The following is an 18,446-nucleotide window of genomic DNA, read 5'->3' as shown; positions in this document are numbered from 1 at the left end:
GTGTAAATATTAGATGGAAAAACTGTGAAAATAAAAAAATAAAAAAATTTGATCATAAAAAATTATGATTAAATACTTTAATAGTGAAAGAATGATACTGAAATGAGAGATTTTTTTACTGGTTACCACTGTTTAAATATAAAAATCTGGTTTAGCTATGAAATCAGAATGGACCATATTTTTATTAAGATGTTCAGTGTCACCCGTAAACTGATGGATGGATATTCTTTACTGATCCTCAGGTGAAATGTATACCTATGATGCAGAGACCATGCATACCACAAGTGCGGAAAGTGGCATCACTCTGTAATATAACCCTCATTAATCTGCCGTTCATCATTTCCCATCACTCCCCTGTCGCTCCTTTCTCTTGGACCCCGTGATCTCCAGGCTCTCCGTCACTCATCACACACTCGCCGTGTGCTCGTCAGGCCCTGGTGGCGGTCCGAGACGCTGCAGAAGAACTGAAGGAAGCGGTGAGCGACGGCATCGTCCTCTCACCTCAGCGAGACACAATAGAGAGAGGAAACTGTGCACTCTTACACTGCAGCAGAGTGTGTCATGTGCGGTCTAGCTCTATTGCCGCAATGGTTGCAGCATTGCTAATCCAGCTGTAGACCTCATCTGTGTCGGTTTGCAGTGCACACACTCGTCTTCTTGAATGCACTGGTTATAGTAACAGGTTTGATGGGAGTGGTGAACCTAACTGCAGGTTACAAAGCATGATTACCTGTGAACCAGCGAGCGGGAGTTTGAATGTGAAGAGGAAAATATGTCACAAATGTGTTGTCAATGCCAAGACTGGAGAAGGTCACTGAGGGACCTGCGGTTTTCGGATAAGGTGGGGCTTCCTTAAATTTTTGTGCATTTTGAGCATGTTTGTATCCTCCAGGAACTCATTTATTAGTTCTTTACACGTACAGTAAGAATCAGAAGCGCTCGCGTGTCTTTGTGTCTGTGAAACCTGGGGCCTGTTACAAAACCTGAATAGACCGCTACCTTCTAAGACGGCATTCTATCGAAGACGGAATCTTAGAAGTGACTGATTAGAATTTTTAATTAGAACTTTGTTATTAAAGAGAGAGCCCCTTGAGAATCTGGAATGTTTTACATAAGCAGCGTCTCGATGAACCGCACAAATAAAGCTCTGACCGGGAGAAGTGACTCCTTTTTTTATTTTTTTATTCTGGTGGCGTATATCGTTAAGCTAACAGCTCAGTATTCTAATAAAAATAAAAATACTGAAACTAGCTGCAAAACAAGCACTTTAACTGGCGAATGAGTCATTCGGTGCAGTTTATGAACCGATTCAACAGATGATTATCAAATCAGACATGGCTCTCGCGTTTCTTTCAGTTTAGTGAGAAACCGTGTGTTTTTATGTAATGTTTTGATATTATTGAACCTGCTTTGATTTTTTATTTCATGCGTGATGTCTCCTGTGAGCATTTGTTGCTAGCATGTCGTTAGTAAATGAGGCGTTCATGGTGATTTGTGAACTAATTCAACAGAATTGGCTCAAAAGAATAGTTTGTTAATGGATCAAACATTGCTCTTTCGGGGCCGGTCTTGGTTTATAACAAGGAACAGTATGTTTTTATGAAGTGAAGAGAAGTTTATTTGGATTCCAGCAGCGTTTGATGCACTAGCTTACAGCTCAGCATACAAATATGCAAAAGAATTGCTATACATTGGATCATACGTGTACCGTTTTTCAGTGTTGAATTAAATATAATCAACATTTCTCTTCCTCCACCATCTTAGGTTTTTTTCTTCTTCAGTGAGCTTGGTGCAGTACATTGCATCTGTCTTTTCTCTGAAAGATTTGTGTGAAACGGCCTTAGAAATTGACCAAACTTGGAGTTTTCTTAAATTTAGAGTAGACTCAGTCAGTCACCTCTTTATATAGAGGTTATAACGCAGAGCTATTTTGTGCTTTTTGGCCCATTCACAGCATTCTCATGGGAATTCCTCCTTGTATCTGTGTCCGTTAGCTTTCAGTAGAGGTGTGTCGTGACTCGAGAAGAGCGTGAGATGGTTCACATCACCTCTGCAGTTCCTCTTGATCTTATCAGGGTTATTGAATGCGTTGATGGATGTTGAGAAGATTACCTCAGATTGTCTCTAAACAGGAATCAATGGGGAGCAGACTTCTTCAGGTTGGTACACTTCATTGGTTTAGCTAGAATTGTTTATGAGATTCCGGTCAGTTACATGTTTATAAGTTTCAAAAACATCAGGATTTGGACACGGTTGCTACAGCAGTGTCTCACAAACATATAAAACAGAGTTATCCATCGTACATTAAAAATGTTTTCATTTCACTTCATTTGTGTGAGTGTATAAAAGACATTTTTTGTTGAAAAAGTGTTTATTTCAAATATTAAAAGCATGATTATGCTTGTTGTTGGCCAGTAACTCTAATTTAAAGGGATAGTTCACCCAAAAATTACAATTCTGTCATTAATTACTCATGCTCAAACCCGTAAAACCTTCGTTCATCTTTGATACACAAATTATGACATTTTGGATTAAATCCGAGCACTTTCTGACCCTGCATAGACAGCAAAGCAACTGACATATTCAAGGCACAGAAAGGTAGTTAAGACATTATTAAAATAGTCCATGTGATCAGTGGTTCAACCGTCATTTTATAAAGCTACAAGATTATCTTTTGTGCGCGCACAACAAAGATAATGACTTTATTCAATGGTTTCTTCTCTTCGACACGCGTTCATGAGAGTACCATGACACATTAATATTTAAAAACACTAATAATCAAATCAAAATACAAATCTGAGTACTAAATATAATCTCCAATTAATGTCCAAATGAATCTAATTTTTCATACTGTACAAAGTTATTAACTTTTAGCATTCGGAATATTATTTCTCGTGTGCATTAAGACTAAAGTAATATTTATTAAAACAAGTACCAATAAACAATATAGGACTACTCATTTCTTACATCTGTATTTATTTATTTTTTTTTTTGTCCTTTTTATCTCGTGACTAGTCGGCTTATCTTATGTAAAATAATTTGCACACATGATTTGGCAAGGTTGTAAATGTCAAGCCTGTGGGACAAACCGAACACATCTGTGTCGTTCCATCCCTAACTCAAATGAGCGAAAAGGTTTGTGGGACTGCAGAATTTAGGACTGAGAGACAGATGGAGAGGGAGGATCGCTCGTTTCAGTTCTTCTGCCCTCAATAGTGTGTCTAGAGTACAGATGTCTTGTTTAGCTCTCTTCTGTGAAGTGCATCTCTTTTACCATCAGTCCTACAGCTTGAAGAGCACAGATGGTTTCTTGAAGCTAACGTGTTTATCAGACAGCAGCTTTGAAAGCGCTAAAAGAGCGTGCATCTGAGAAGCGGTGGCCTCTGTGCCTTTTGTGATGATAAACTCAAGACAGCGTTCCTTTTTTAGTGAGCAAAGAGCTGCAGAGAGCTACTGTTGTGAAGCTTTGAGACTCGATCTGCATGTTTGCTGTCTTCAATGGGGAAAAATCGGAACTAGAGTTCAAGGTCTTTTGAAGCCTCTCTCTCTGTGACAAGCATCATTTCCTCCCCTCAATCTTATATTTGCATCCTTGCAATGCAATGCTTGTAAATAGTTGGTTCGATGCCTTATTTTTTATATCTGTCAGAGCGTTTCAAATTATCTTCAGTGTTTCAATTATTTACATTTAGTCATTTAGCAGACGCTTTTGTCCGAAGCGACTTACAAATGAGGAAAATAGAAGCAATAAAAACCAACAAAAGAACAATGATATACAAGTGCTGTGTTTAAATACGATTAAAACAAGTCAGAAGAATAGAAATAGAATAGAAAATGCTAGTGTTAGAGGAAACTTTTTTTTTTCTTATTAAATAAAACTAGTTAGAATGTAAAAAAAAAAAAATCAAATTAAAAAAATTTAATAGTTAGAATAGTGTTAGAGGGTCAAATGAAGATGGAAGAGATGTTTTCAGTCTCTATTCTGATTTATTAAATTATATATATGTAAAAGATGCATTAATTGCATTTATTAAATGCATTTTTATGCATTAATTTCTTTAGAAAATACTGTCTAATATGCTGTCTATTATCTTCAGAAATCGGTCTAAAATGCTGATTTGCTGCTCAAGAAACATTTCGTTGTGTATGTTAATATGGAAACTGTGGTTAATTACAGTGAAGAGAATGCTCATTTATTTGAAATAGAAATATTTTGTAGCATTGTACATTTGTGCACTTTCACATTTGAACAATGTTATGCATCCTTGCAGTGATAATTTCTTTAAAAAAAAAAATTAAAATAAAAGCTAGTGACCCCAAACTTTTAAACAGTAGTCTTGACTCTTTCCTATTATGTATCATGAATAATCACATCCAAAATATGTTTTTGTGTGTATATATATATATATAATTTATATTATATATAAATATATTTAATATTATAAATGGAAAAAAAAATAATATATAGATTCTTGTTTGTGTTTCTATATAGGCTTCATAATAAATCTACACAGTACACGCTCATATACTAACATAAACATAAACCTTTTTTTGCATACCATTAATCGCGATTAATCGTTTGACAGCGCTAGTATTAAGCCAATATTTAGTTTTCAGCAGGAACACTTTAAGAAGGAGATGAAGAAGACTGCCAAAGGACAGACAGACGACAGGAGAGTTTGCAGTGATGAAGAAAGGGCTGGTTGAAGGAGAATGTGATGGTCAGAGATTAGCGTGTGGCGTATGTTTGGCCTCAGCTCTGTGTTCTCTGGCTGTGGACTCCGTTATGTGTTGGGAGTGGATGGGCTGTAGGCTTCGTCTGCCAGAGTTAGGGAGTGACTCTGACTGTCTCTGCACACTCCCAGCATTCATTAATCTAATCAGTGAAACTGCTAGAGGTTTGAACTTCTCGTAATAGAGCTCGTGAAATAGATCTGGTTTACCATGCAGGCGAGTTTATTAACAGAGATGTGACTGTTAGAGATGTGTGAGAACTTCAATCGCAAAAAAAGCGATCATGTCAAATCATTCGACGCATAAACCACTACGTGAGAAAACACCTCGGGTTAAACTTGTTTGGGGTGTTCAGGAGCAAGAAGTTGGTGATCAGGTTCTCAGTTCGGTCGCACACAGAGGAGTTGATCTGTTCCTAAACCTGGCGAGCTGTGCAGCATTTACAGGCAGTCAGAAACAATGTACTGCTGTCTAAGATTCTTTGTTCCGGTGAAAATCTGAGGCAGCAATGCAATGCGTGCATCCATGTCCAAAAGTCACGTCATTTTGCCTTCAGTTTCACCTGGAGGGCCCTATGAAATCAATTTAATTTTTTCCCAAATTCTATTTTTTTTCTGTATATATGCTATTGGACTGTTTTAATGGTTAAATAATTTTTTTTTTTCAGTTATCAGAAAGCATGTCTGTTTAATGGAAGTCGTTAAACTTGTACAATTGAACAAGATCAAGATTATCAAAAATTTAATTTCTGGGACCCTTAAGAAAGCATTTTATTTTATAAATATTGCATTTTTAACAATCAAAAATGTTGATATTGATGTGAATATATCCAATAAATTACTCAACTGAATTCATAAAACTTGTAAATGTATTATTTTTAACAATAATTTTTATAAAATAAGAGTTATGATTTAATACAAATTTCTTTCTGATTCTTTGACTTAAGTCTGCTTTCAGTTTGTCAGGATCATAGATGCAAAGCCACATTCACTCTTTTAAAAGTTGATGTTTTTTTCCTTACCATGCGCTCGTTATCCTGTACAATGCATTAGAAATGAAACCGTGTATCCTGCGTTCACAGTTAGCGCCCTACTTTTTGGATCTGCCTTTCCCCCATCTTCCTGCCTCATGTTTGGACAATAGACAATCGCTGGCCATCATTCTAGAGGAAGTGATCTCTCGCTTTGACTGCACGGACATCATTTGACTATAAACTGTTCTCTGGCAGTCGTTGCGTTGAGGTCTTAAAACAATGGTCATCTTCATCAGTTATTTATTTAACCAAATGGCACACAATCGCTGGGGAGATGCTTGTCTTTGGTGAGTAGACAGTGGTACATTCCCTTTGTACACTGCTGAGGGTGTGTCCAACAACGAGTCGCCAGCGTTCATGCCAGCCGCTTCGGACAGGAGATGTGTGTTGCATTGGTTTCTCTCCAAAAGTCATTGCAGACTGTTTCCATTAGTTGTTTTCTTTTTGTTGCGTTGAACTTAGATTTTTTTTCTTCTTCTCTTCTAGGTCTGCCATAGAGCATCTTTACTAAGATATCCACAGCTTTGATGCAGCACAGGTAAGCATTTATACTTTAATTAACGTTTACACACAAGCAGTTACTGTGATATTCTGAGTGGGTGTTTGGTAACGATTGCTGGGAGGGTGCTAGGTAGGGCGATAAAGATGTCATCTTGAGAAAATGTATGTTGATAACGATGATAAGCTCTGGACTCTGTGTGGATTAATCTAACAGCTGATCATATAGTATACAGAAATAAATGTGACCGCAGACAGACACAGTGCATGTGGCTAACAAGTCTACATGGTTTTTAATGTCTCTGTGTGAACGAATGGTGCAGTTTTGTCTATAGAAACTCAAATGTACAATGCTCATTGTGCTTTCAGCATCTGCGTCTTAATATATGAGGATATGAACACACAAACTTCATCTCCAGAGCTCTTCAGCAGCACTTTACAGTGGCATTTAAGTTTCAAATAGGCCTACACACCGAATCTCTCTTCACGACTGAAACCGAAAGATCTTTCGAACGAACCGACAAAATAAAAGTTTGGTTTAACTTGAAGAAATTGTGACACATATATTACTATTGTGTGCACAAATTTAATAGAGTAATAACTTTTAAGAAGTATCAATGTTTTGTTGGAAATTTATTGTTAGATTTTCATTTGACATTTTAAAAGATTCATTAAAATTGTATCAATTCATTCCATTAGTAACCATTTTTGATGATGAATTTGTTCATAAAGGATCATCAGAATCCAGAAAAATTAAATATAAAAGACAGAATTTAGGGGAAAATAAAATGGACATTATGGACCCCGAAATTAAAAACAAGCTGCTCTATGGAGTTAAATTGGGAACAAGCTAGTTTTGTTCACATTAATTCTAGGTCTATGTGGAAAGCATTCCCTTCCCCATTAATGATGGAACAAATGATGTTATTTTTGGCCCAGTCTTAATGCTAGGGCATTGCTAAACCATTTCTAAGGGGTTTTGGAGTATCAGAACTAGCATAGCTGGAGAGTTACCAAGGTTTTGTTTCTGTATTAGATTCCATTAAGAAAGCCATCTATTTCAGTGGGAATCCATACATTTGGGAATTTAGCGCGAGTATGTAAACACTCCCCATGTAGATTTGGCTTGGTTTGAGTTCATGCATCCTTACACTATTAACCAAAGACAATGTTATTTTTCACCAAATTTTTGTGACTTGGGAATAAAAACTAATTTCACACTTTTACAGTATGTCACATATTGTGTTTCCAAGGTTCTCAAATATTCTTTGGAGTCCAGACACTCCTCGTGTCTTTAGTTTAAGACATTGTTTCAGCATTTTTGTCACTGGATAGCATTTGTTTAATTTAACTTATGAAAACGAGAGTCCAAAGACCTTTAGAAAGTAGGTCACATATGTTGTGGCCTGGAGATGTTCATGAGAAGGTGAACAAAGATGTAAACTCGTTCTGACAGCTGAGCCCTGCAGGCCAATCAGCGTCGGTCTGTTCTTGAGAACGCTACCTGCTCATGTCCTTTAGGCTCAACGGTCTGCACTGCCTGATCGTTCTCCAGTTCGCTGTTGTTGTTTTTGTAATACAGAATTGTCATTTTAGATCCATCATGTCTGGCTGAGTCATCCAATTGAACATCAGGATCTCTACAACTTCCATTTTAACTCTGGCGAATGTCAGTTGTTGTTTACGAAGGTCATTTGAAGATTTCTGTTGGTGTTCCAAAAAGCAATTTGACCTTGAAATGGGACATTGCAAAGATATTTTCTCTTTTCTTAAATACCAGAGCCTTTTCCTGATTGCTAAATTTCCACTATGTAACCTTCAATTATTATCTTCCTCAGTGTTGAAATAAATCCAAGATGACGGACGAGGTGATTGTCATCGCCAAGTTTGATTACATGGCCCAGCAGGACCAGGAGCTGGACATTAAGAAGAACGAGCGTCTCTGGCTCCTGGACGACTCCAAGTCCTGGTGGCGAGTGCGAAACGCTACCAACAAGACGGGCTTCGTGCCATCTAACTACGTCGAACGAAAGAACAGCGCCAGGAAAGCCTCAATCGTCAAGAATCTCAAAGACACTTTAGGTGAGGCCGCAACTTCTGCTTTACTCAAGAACATCCTCCCAGTTGCTATTTGATTACATCTCTAGATTAAGAAACTCATGTTGCTTCGGACCCATGTGACCGGTTTCAGCAGAATTTCCAGGCTACTCTTCTTTTTTTCCATTCAACAAGAATGTTACCAAGCTCCAGAGACGATAAACAAAAATACTTATGTAGCCCGTGTGACTTCTGAAGAGATAAAATAGCTTTGTGCACAAGACAGACACAAATTTAAGTTATCATACATTGCTCTAATTTTGCAATAACATGCAACAACTTCAGTTGAATATAGAAGGAAGGGTTTAAAACGGCATGAGCGTGAGTCAGTATTGACAATGATCTTTTTTCACTGTTGTGTGAGCAACGAAACCATTTGCAAACAAACTTCTGCTTTAAAGAGGTCCAGATATATTTGCTTCTAATTGGGTAATGTGCGATTTTAGTATGCAGGGCATATTCATCTTGTCATTTCCTGAGGAGTCTTGTTTTTGACCACGATGATGTTGCGGAGATACACAGGAAGATACAGTACTGAACAGTTAGTAGCTTTCATTTGACAAACCTCCTGCGTTCAACGGCTCGCTCTCAAAATCTCACCCATTCAGCTGATGATTTTTTCAGGTACAGTAAGTGTCTTGTAATTTTTAGGTGGTCGAGATGTTTTAAAGCCTAAGCCATATGATATTGTGTAGCCTATGCATTTACTGACATCTAAGAAAGTCATTTTTCAGCCATTTTTCTCTTCAATTTACTTTTTTGTTTAGAATCTAAAAGTTCTGAGTGACAACACTGTATGCAGCGCATGCTCCATGTTTGGTTGACTGTCAGATCCATAAAGATTGGCACAAAAGGCTTATTAATGGGTTGAAACTTGTCCCGACTGTATTTCGACTTAAATTGAAAGAAAGCGTTATATTTAATTAAAATATAATAATATTTAATTAACCTGATTTAGCACTAAGATTTTTTGCATGATTTTTTAAAATGAATGAAAAACATTCCACTACACAGTACTGTGTATGTGTGTGTTTAAAAATCTATATTTGCTAAATTTAATTATAGTATTTACATATCAATGCTGTTTGTTTTTAATTAATTTCAGGAAGTCATTCTCATTAGATTCTTATTAATAATGGAAAAAAAAAACTCTGTAAAATGCTGTGATGCATTTAAGTGATAACAGAATTAGGGGAGAATTTACCATGAAAATAATTAGTGCTGTTAAATGATTAATTGCTTCCAAAATAAAAGTTTTTTTAAAATCTATATAATACATGTTTGTGTGCTGTGTATATTTATTACGGGAATATAAATGGAGTATATATTTTGAAAATATTTATATATTTTTATATTTTAGATAAATATATTTAATATATAAACAACAAATTTTCTTAAATATATGCATTCATGTATTTGTATTTATATAACATACAAGGTATACACGCATATATTATGTAAACAAAAACTATTTATTTTGGATGTGATTAATCGTGATTAATCATTTGACAGCACTAACAATTAAAAAAAAAAAAGTGAATCCTCTTACAATTGCCCTTACTTTTTTATACAGTATTCTCTTCTTGATATTGGTGCAAAATATTGGGCTGTCTCTGAGTCTCATGAATACATTGAATACATTCAGCGATATCAAGCATAATGCTCTTAGTGTTTGTACTTAAAGTTGCAATGTAACGGAAGACACAACAGATCTTTTCTTCTGTGTTGTGTTGTACATCAGAGAGAGAACTCTACCCGTACACCAGAAGATTGTTTATATTTTATTAAAAAATTGAGACTCATGCATTGATGATTCATTCACAGTATGGTCAATAGCATGCATGCATAACATATAAAGGGTGACTTTTCATTCCATGCTGAATTCTTTTGCATTTAGAGGATTTGAGATGTTGATGAGGGAAGTGTTTGTGACACTGGAATGTGAAGCTTAGTGTCAGGAGATAAGCAAGACAAAGAGAAACAGAGGAGACTGAAAGATTAGCTCATCATATTCCTGTCTAGACTAGACCACGTTTACCACACCTGAATACCCTTGTCATGGTAGCAAAATTTCAGTATTTGGTACCAATACCAGTGAAAACCCATGGTTCTCGGTAACAAAACAAAAACATGCAAGAAATTGAATCCAAACTGTGTACATATTTAATTTTTAAAGGGCTTTTGAATTTTAAAGCCAAGAGTGATCTGGGTGTCTGTCTTTTAAAGTGTTTTGGTAGTTTGGTGTGTTTCCTGGTTTTAATGTCACCAGTCTCAGTGCTTTTATGTAGAGAGTGCATCTGCGCACCTTTCGGATAGCACCTCAGGAACCAGGTTGACCGGGTACACGGTACCACCAGTACTTAAAAAATACTTGTACCGTAACATTTGAATTTTGTTTTTAGTACCGACTTGGTACCGAAGTACCGGGTCTTTTTACAACACTACACTTGAAGCGCTGCTCTGAGCCTCTGGTTTGAGTGAAGTCAGAGCTGTACAAAGGCTCTTTGGCTGGTTTTTTGAAGGTTTTTTTATTTTTTTTTATACACAGAGCATCATGGTTTTCAAGCCTCTATTTGATTGCAAAAGCTTAAAGGGTTAGTTCACCCAAAAATGAAAAATCATTCATTAATTGTCATTTATTACTCGCCCTCATGTCGTTCCAAACCTGGAAGACCTTCGTTCATCTTCAAAACACAAATTAATATATTTTTATAACTTTCTGTGCCTGCACGCATTGTGGTACTCTCCTGAACACGCATTGAAGACTGACACGGAAGAGATGAAAATGTTGAAATGTGGACGTTCCATTGCTGTCTATGCAGAGTCTGAATGCTCTCGGATTTCATCAAAAAAAAAAAATAATAATTTCTGTTTTTAAGATGAACGAAGGTAAATGGTTTGGAACGACATCAGTGTGAGTAATTAATGACAGAAATGTCATTTTTGGATGAATCATGCTTTTAAAGTTACTGAGAAACAGTCCATGTGACAACTAACCCACTATATGTAAAGTCTACATTTACCCAACAACGATTTGACTAAAAACAGAAACGTTTTTCCTTTGCATTCTTGAAAATTTTGCATACAGAGAGCAATGTTGTCAAAACGATCCCCGTTCACATGGATCGGACTAAAAAAATATGCATTTTGTATGCCCGACCAGTAGCTGGCGATGTCACTTTGTAAAGAAACACTGCGCATGGTGTCACTTTTCACAAATTCATGTGTTTGTAGTTTACATGAAGATGATAATGGTATTGTTTTAAATTCTTGCACTTTGAAACCTGTTTTCAAAATTTGCCTTTTCATGCCTCCAATAAACGCCATTGTCCTGAAATGAATGGCCAAAACGCATCATTTTCTGATTTTAGTTGAAAATAATGTTGTGTAAACAACCCCTAGATTTGCTAATGCATGTTGTCAGATGTATGTCTGTTTATAAAATGTTTCATCCTTTTAAAGTGACGGTCTCTGCCAGTAAATATTTGTGGTGTTTGATGGAACTGCTGGCACACGTCTGTGAGACGCATGTTTGCTCTTTAATCTTCACATCGGTGTACTCTTAGAGTGTTTCTGTGGTGGTTAGCTGGAGGTTGGGTCTGTGTTGTTGGTACACAGGAACAGGAACGGCTTCTTGTGTTGAACCTGGAGCTGTACAATGAGAGTTGTGTGCATGCTGCTGATAGCTATCTCTCCATCGCCGTCTTTGCGGCTGTTTTGAAAATGGCTTATTCACACAGCCTCTGTTCTTGAGGCTTTCTCTTACAACTCTGCTGTTGTGTTTTAAGTTTATGCATGTGTTTGCGTATGCCATCACCTGCAGGTGCTCTTCCTGCCCTGCCATTTGCAGTACACAGATTTTCTGTCATACTGCATCTCCCTGGACCCCATGAAGGACTCCTGGAATAGATTGTTTTAGGTGATCCATTTGGTGATCAATTCCTGTAGAAATCCTAACTCTTAACGTTACTTGAGTTTCTGATCTGCAAGCTACTCCGAACAAAATTGCAGATATATATAGCGCTGCTAATTTTATTTATTGTAAGTTGGTTTTCAACATAAAACTTGGTCAAATGATTTCAGTCCATGTATGAGTACTGTTTGAGCAAATTTTAAGAACATCATGAAAATACTGATAACCATGATAATTTGGTCACAATAAAATTGTGATATTAAATTTTCATAATGTTTAATCTTTATGAGGTTGAATAAAAGAATGACATTTTATTATTATTTAGTTTATTTTCTAAGTCTCTGGGGTATATTTGTAGCAAAAGCCAACAATACAATGGGTCAAAATTACTACATTAGGATATTAAGGAAAGATCATGTTCGATGAAGATATTTTGAACATTTCCTAATATATCTAAATGTAATTTTCCTTCGTAATATGCATTGCTAAGGACTCAATTTGGACAACTTTAAAGGTGATTTTTCTCAGTATTGACATTGTTTTGCACTCTCAGCCATACATCAATGGAAAGCTTATTTAATCAGCTTTCAGATTATATATAAATCTCAGTAAAAACAAAAAGAAAAGACCCTCATGACTTCATGGTTTTGTAATCATATTTGTGGTGTTGATTGCATCAGCCTTGCGACACGGTTTATTTTAAGAAAATATGATCAAACTAAATTTTCTCAATAACTATACAAATACACACTAGCTAGTAGGGCTGTGCGATATGGACAAAAAAAAAATCTATCGCAATTTCTTTGATAAATTTTACGATTTTGATTTTAATGACAATTTTGACACACACAGACATGCTTTAATTTGAAACATATTTCCAAAAGAAAACCAACCGGAAACTCTTCTTGTTTTAGTATGAACAGACTGGATGTTCATGGCTTCTTCTGTGCAAACTTGCATTTGAGAATAAAAATCAGTTTTTAAAGCAGACTGATATTGGCAGTCAGGGTTGCCTGCTAGTCACCATAGATGCCATGAGTTCCCTATGTGTGTATGAGGGGCAGACTAGTCCTGCTAAAGGAGGGAGTGATTGTGATTGGTCCACACTGGTCACATGGTCAGGCAGCCGGAGAGCGGTTGACTCGTGGGAGGGTGTTTCACATGGAATAGTTGCACAGCTGCAGAGGGAAGTGCCGAGTCGCCTGGATAGCCCAAAATGGATATGGCTGATCTCTTCAAACACTTCTTCCGTGAGTTTTGCCACTTTTCTCTCCTCCTCGTTCTATCGCCAGTCTAGAAATCTGACAGCGCTGAAAGTTTTAGCTTGGATTGAGTTTGCATTGAGACATTCTTGGTTGAAGGATTAGGGAAGTGTGAAAGGCTTTTCCCTTCTGAGTGTGAGTTTGTCAGTAACCCCCACCACACACACACACACACACACACACACTCACTATTTTTACTCTCCTTTTCTATTAATCCATCATTTGTACACACTTTACAAAAATTTGGAAGCCAAATAAGAGTGAACAGACTAGTTGGCTTGAAAAGGTTTTTTTTTTTTTTCTCTTGCTCTCTGTGTGTTAGTCGAGCAGCTGGGCGGGCAGTGCTCTGAAAAGCCTGTAATTGCACTACACACACACACACGCGCACACACACACACATACACACACTGCAATCAACACAGTGTAAAGAACTTCCACTCTTCTTTGTGCACTTAAACTCTCCTGTTACACTCAACTGGAGTTTTCTCTCCCAGCCCAAGCCTCTTTTAATCAAGTTTGGTTTGGAAACCCACCAGTTCTTCTTGATGCGTCGCGTTCAGGTGCTGAGGGTCTGCTGTCGTGGGGATTCCTGGTGTCAGCTCTCACTGAAAGCACTGTGTGATGATTGATGAAGCTCGTATCTCTTCTGGGACAGCCGCTGGTGGAACAAGTTGTTAGTTTCTACAGTCTCTGACAGGACTGATGTGATGACAGTAGTGTCTTGTCGACATGAATTAAAAGATGCTGAAGGACTGTAAGACATGATGGGGTGGTGTGTGTATCGGTATGTAATTGTGCTTGAGATATAAGGATCATAAAGGGACTGTATACCCAAAAACGTATTTTAAAAACCCGTATGACCCATACCAATATTGTTCATCACTACCATAGCTATTGTAAAAATATATATTGCGTAAACGTTTGGGATTGGTACGTTTTTGTTTATTTTGTATTATTGTTCTCTTTTGTTCACACAGGCTACATTTGTTTGATAAATACAGTATTTTTAAAAACATTTTCAATTTAAAGTTAATATTTTTATTTGGTAATGCCAAATTTTTAGCTTCGTTACTCAAGTCTTCGGTGTCATTTCCTTCAGAAATCATTCTGATATATTAATATCAATATTATCAAAGTTCTTGGTGTTAGAATTTACATTATAAATGTCTTTACGGTCACTTTTGATCAGTTCACAGTGTCCTTGCTGGGGAAAACAGCAATAAATAAAACCAACCTTTATTTTCTTATTATCCCATTGAACCTAAAACTTTGAATGTTTTTAATAATTAATTGCTAATGTTCTCTATTTTAAAAATCATCTAACATGCATCTTAGTTATTTTTTAATTAGTTACAATTGAATAACATTATTAAGTGTAATCTTCAGCTAATTTAAAATTTTGATGCCCAAATTCATTTGTAGTTCATTTGTAGTTTTTAATTGTTCAGTTTTTGGGGGTTTTATTTCCAGTTCTTTTAGACTGAATTGAATAGAACTTTATAATCAAGCATTCATCAACTATCAGCCATCACATGAAAATAAATATAGTTTAAATGTATATGTTTTGGCGGTGTCAGCTGGATTACTAACATTGGTGTTTAGTTCATGCTCATACGCTTGTATCTTAATTCTCATTCGTCCATGCATTTAGCCACATGACATGTGACCATCAATGATGTTTGGCATTAGATGACCTTAAACCTGAAATAAACCTAAATGCACCATATTTAAATGTCAACGCAAATGTTTCTTTAAAGGAATATCTCCTTTTGTGTTTTACTGAAGAAAGTGATACGAGTTTGAATGAAACTCACCCCTGAGAGGTGGTCTTAGATTTTGGCATCCTTTTCTCCCAGTTTTTCAGACCCTTTCTCTGTTTTCCTGTCGCTCGTAGCGGAAGAGCTCTAATTTGAGAGCAATTTCTCCTCGGATCTTTGGAGCCTGTGAGAGAGGAAGTGAGGAAACCGGATTGTTGATTCACTGCAGCGTCAGCCCATCCGTCTGTTTTTCTCCACTTCTCACTCCGCCGCTTATAAAGCTGGTGGAAAACACCAGAGATAATGTCGATTTGTGAGAGGGACAAACGCGCAGCTTTAATTCAGATGCTAGCATCCTCTCACACAAGACGAGTACAGGAAGTGCTGACGGCTTTCTGGAGTGTTCCTGACTTAAACACACAGCAGGCTGATGGTGCTGCATACGTGGTTGGGCTGTGACCCCCGTTTGACTCCTAGAGGAGCTCTCGACGGGCCTGCACTAGCCAAACAAGCACAGATGTGCAACAGAGGCTATTTATACCAGCGTGTCGTCAGACTACCTGCACCAGAAAGGAGTGTCAGTGCGTAATTACGGTGAATCTAATGAAATGTTTCACCTCACAATCAAAAGAAATTAGATTTTGTATAATTTGTGTACACATCATCACTGTAATGTTTATTTTTGTCAAACTTGATCTAAAATAGCCATTTTTTTATTATTTTTTTTATGGTTGGGTTGAAATATGGTATTTCTGGTATTTCTTATTATTGCTGAATCTGTCTTTGTAACATCTTGGTTTTTTTAAGCTTATCTTGAGCATTTGCAGGTTTCATTTAGGGAAGTTAAAATGAATTTCGAGGTCTGTTCGTTGCAGATTGTTTTTAATTGGTTTGTGCATCGAGCGAGCATGTGATGTGCACACAGTCTTGAGCAGCTGAAGGCTCTGTGGTTTACAGTCACTGTCATTGGAGGACTTTTGATGTCTCGTCTTTTTGAGTTGAAAGAATGTCTTGTTTTCCGCTTGACTTTGAGCCCAGTTCTTACATTAGAAGTGCAAGTGATTTTTCTTTCCTGTTTTTACTAGTTTTGCTTGCATCTCTTTCATTCATACACTTGGGCACATTCTGCAAAATCTAAAAAAATACACATATATATATTTTTATAAACCAGTTATGTTTGTTTGCCACACTTTCATGTCATTTATTTAGCTAGCATAAAATCCACCTATTCATAGCCATAGGTTGCTTTTGAATTGAGTACAGCCTTGTATTGGAGAACAATAGGATGAACTCATCACAGGAAACAACTAATCTAAGTCAGCTCATGCTGCACTCAGAGGAAAGACTTGAAATGGAAGGGAAGTGGATGTAGTGTGTTGGGTGGGTGGAATAGAACTTTATATGGAACTCTGTTGGGTTTTTACAAGTTGTCATGTTTGCCAGTTAATTACAGATGGCAGTTTTTGGTCAAATTTGATTTAAAAGTTAATGTTTAAAAGTTATATTGGAAAAGATAATAAAAGAGATATATAATATATAAACACGAGTTATGGCCATACAAAGCGTGCAGCTTCCTTCCTGAGCAACCTCCATAGGAATCCAATAAAATTCCTAATTTTGTATTCAGGAAATACACCATGGCTCAATACAATGTGTTTTGTTCTTTCAGCAGCACATCCATGGACTCGTAGAGAATATCAGAGACTTTGGGTGGACCGAAAACTCATTGCATTATGGTGGTAAATTCTGACTAGCATTATTAACTTTTTCTTCAACACATGCACAGATCTGTTTTTAAAAAGTACAATTCCATGTATTAAATAAAGCATATATTTAAGTGGGAAACACCCGCCATGTGTAATCCAAACTATTTGCGAAATTGTGTGTTTGCGTTAATGTGGTTGGTTACTGTCTAGAAGTGTTAATTAAGAGACTTGTGTAAACTGCCAAAGTCAGCTCACTAGAGACCATGTAGACGGACTTATCCCATGACTGAGTGGGTGGATTACTTTCCCTGTCTCGTGAAACAACATCAGTCGTATCACGCTCAAGAAAACCACCACTGGTCTGAACATTCACACACCCAACATCAGTTGCCTTTATTAACAAGTGACAACTTCAAATTTGCCTTCATAATCCTTGTATATTTGAACCTGCATTTTTAGTCCAAATTTTTATTTATTCACACTTTTTCATTCAAATTGTCCTAATTTTTTTATGAATTAGATTAATGAATTAGATCACTAACGTTTTATTTGGATCTTTTTAATGAATCATTTGATCTGTTTATAAAACCTTTCTGAATGATTCTGTCATAAATCATACTTATCTGGTTCATATCAACTCGCTGACCTAATGATATGGTCATGATGGAAGGGAATGACATGAGAGTGAATAATCTAACAGAATTTTCTTTTTGGGTGGCTTTTGAATTTGTAGACGAGTTGAACTCATGCTGTCAGAAGATTCACACATCTGTGGTTACATGCACCAACACGCTCACGCATGGGGCACTAAATGCTCCAGTTAGTATTGCTCATACACTTCACATTCACTTCCTGCTCACATTGACCATGCAAATGTCAATCCCCCTTAATCTGACATAGCTTGGAGGCCAAAGGCAAATACGTCATGGTTTGGGATTTCATACATTTGTATTGCAAATTAGGCAGTAGAGGTATCTGCAGGCACAGAGTAAATTCTTCTGGCCTCTCGCTTATAGCAGAAAGAGCGATTGGAAAAGCTTTGTTCTCACTATGTTAACCTTTAACCCCTGAGCAAGCATGAAGTAAATTGGGTGATTTCCTTTTAGATTAGGTAAGAGTGGTTCCAAGGTTTCACCTGCTTTTTTGGTTTGAAAAGTTTTGTTAAATCACATCTGGTTCTTGAACCCTGCCTACAGGTATATTAATTTGAAATATAAAGACTGAGTTTTCCCACTTCCATGTTGAAAACCGGGTGAACCAGCTTAAAGTAATTTGGTGTGGTTTGGTTCTGATGGTTTTAGTGGGGGTTGGCTTACTTTAAGCAAACCATCTTAGACCAGCAAACAGCAGAGATACTATCGTGATACCATGGCATTCTTTGAAGTGCCATGCATTTTGTGTTCTATAAATTACCATGGTACTACCATCCAGTAACATAATTATATT

At 36.8% G+C, this 18,446-nt stretch overlaps 1 protein-coding gene across 3 annotated transcripts in view; it reads left to right on the top strand.

The window, feature by feature from the left end:
• nck1b (NCK adaptor protein 1b) overlaps positions 1-18,446 on the top strand; it is a 36,453-nt gene that overhangs the window by 14,713 nt on the left and 3,294 nt on the right. Inside the window, exons 2-3 of one of the 3 annotated variants that reach the window (XM_059524277.1) lie at positions 6,254-6,305; positions 8,104-8,347. In XM_059524277.1, coding sequence (XP_059380260.1) covers positions 8,122-8,347 — 226 coding nt within the window. In that variant the 5' untranslated portion in view covers positions 6,254-6,305; positions 8,104-8,121. Of the gene's footprint in view, positions 1-6,253; positions 6,306-8,103; positions 8,348-8,862; positions 8,987-13,375; positions 13,526-18,446 lie in introns of those variants that run through there. The other 2 variants (XM_059524280.1, XM_059524279.1) reach the window with 2 other exon arrangements.

The sequence above is a fragment of the Carassius carassius genome, chromosome 35 (genome assembly GCF_963082965.1).
Source record: "Carassius carassius chromosome 35, fCarCar2.1, whole genome shotgun sequence".
Taxonomy (NCBI): Eukaryota; Metazoa; Chordata; class Actinopteri; order Cypriniformes; family Cyprinidae; genus Carassius; species Carassius carassius.
Note: the sequence above shows the minus strand (reverse complement) of the source record. Positions and strands in the feature narration are given on the sequence as shown.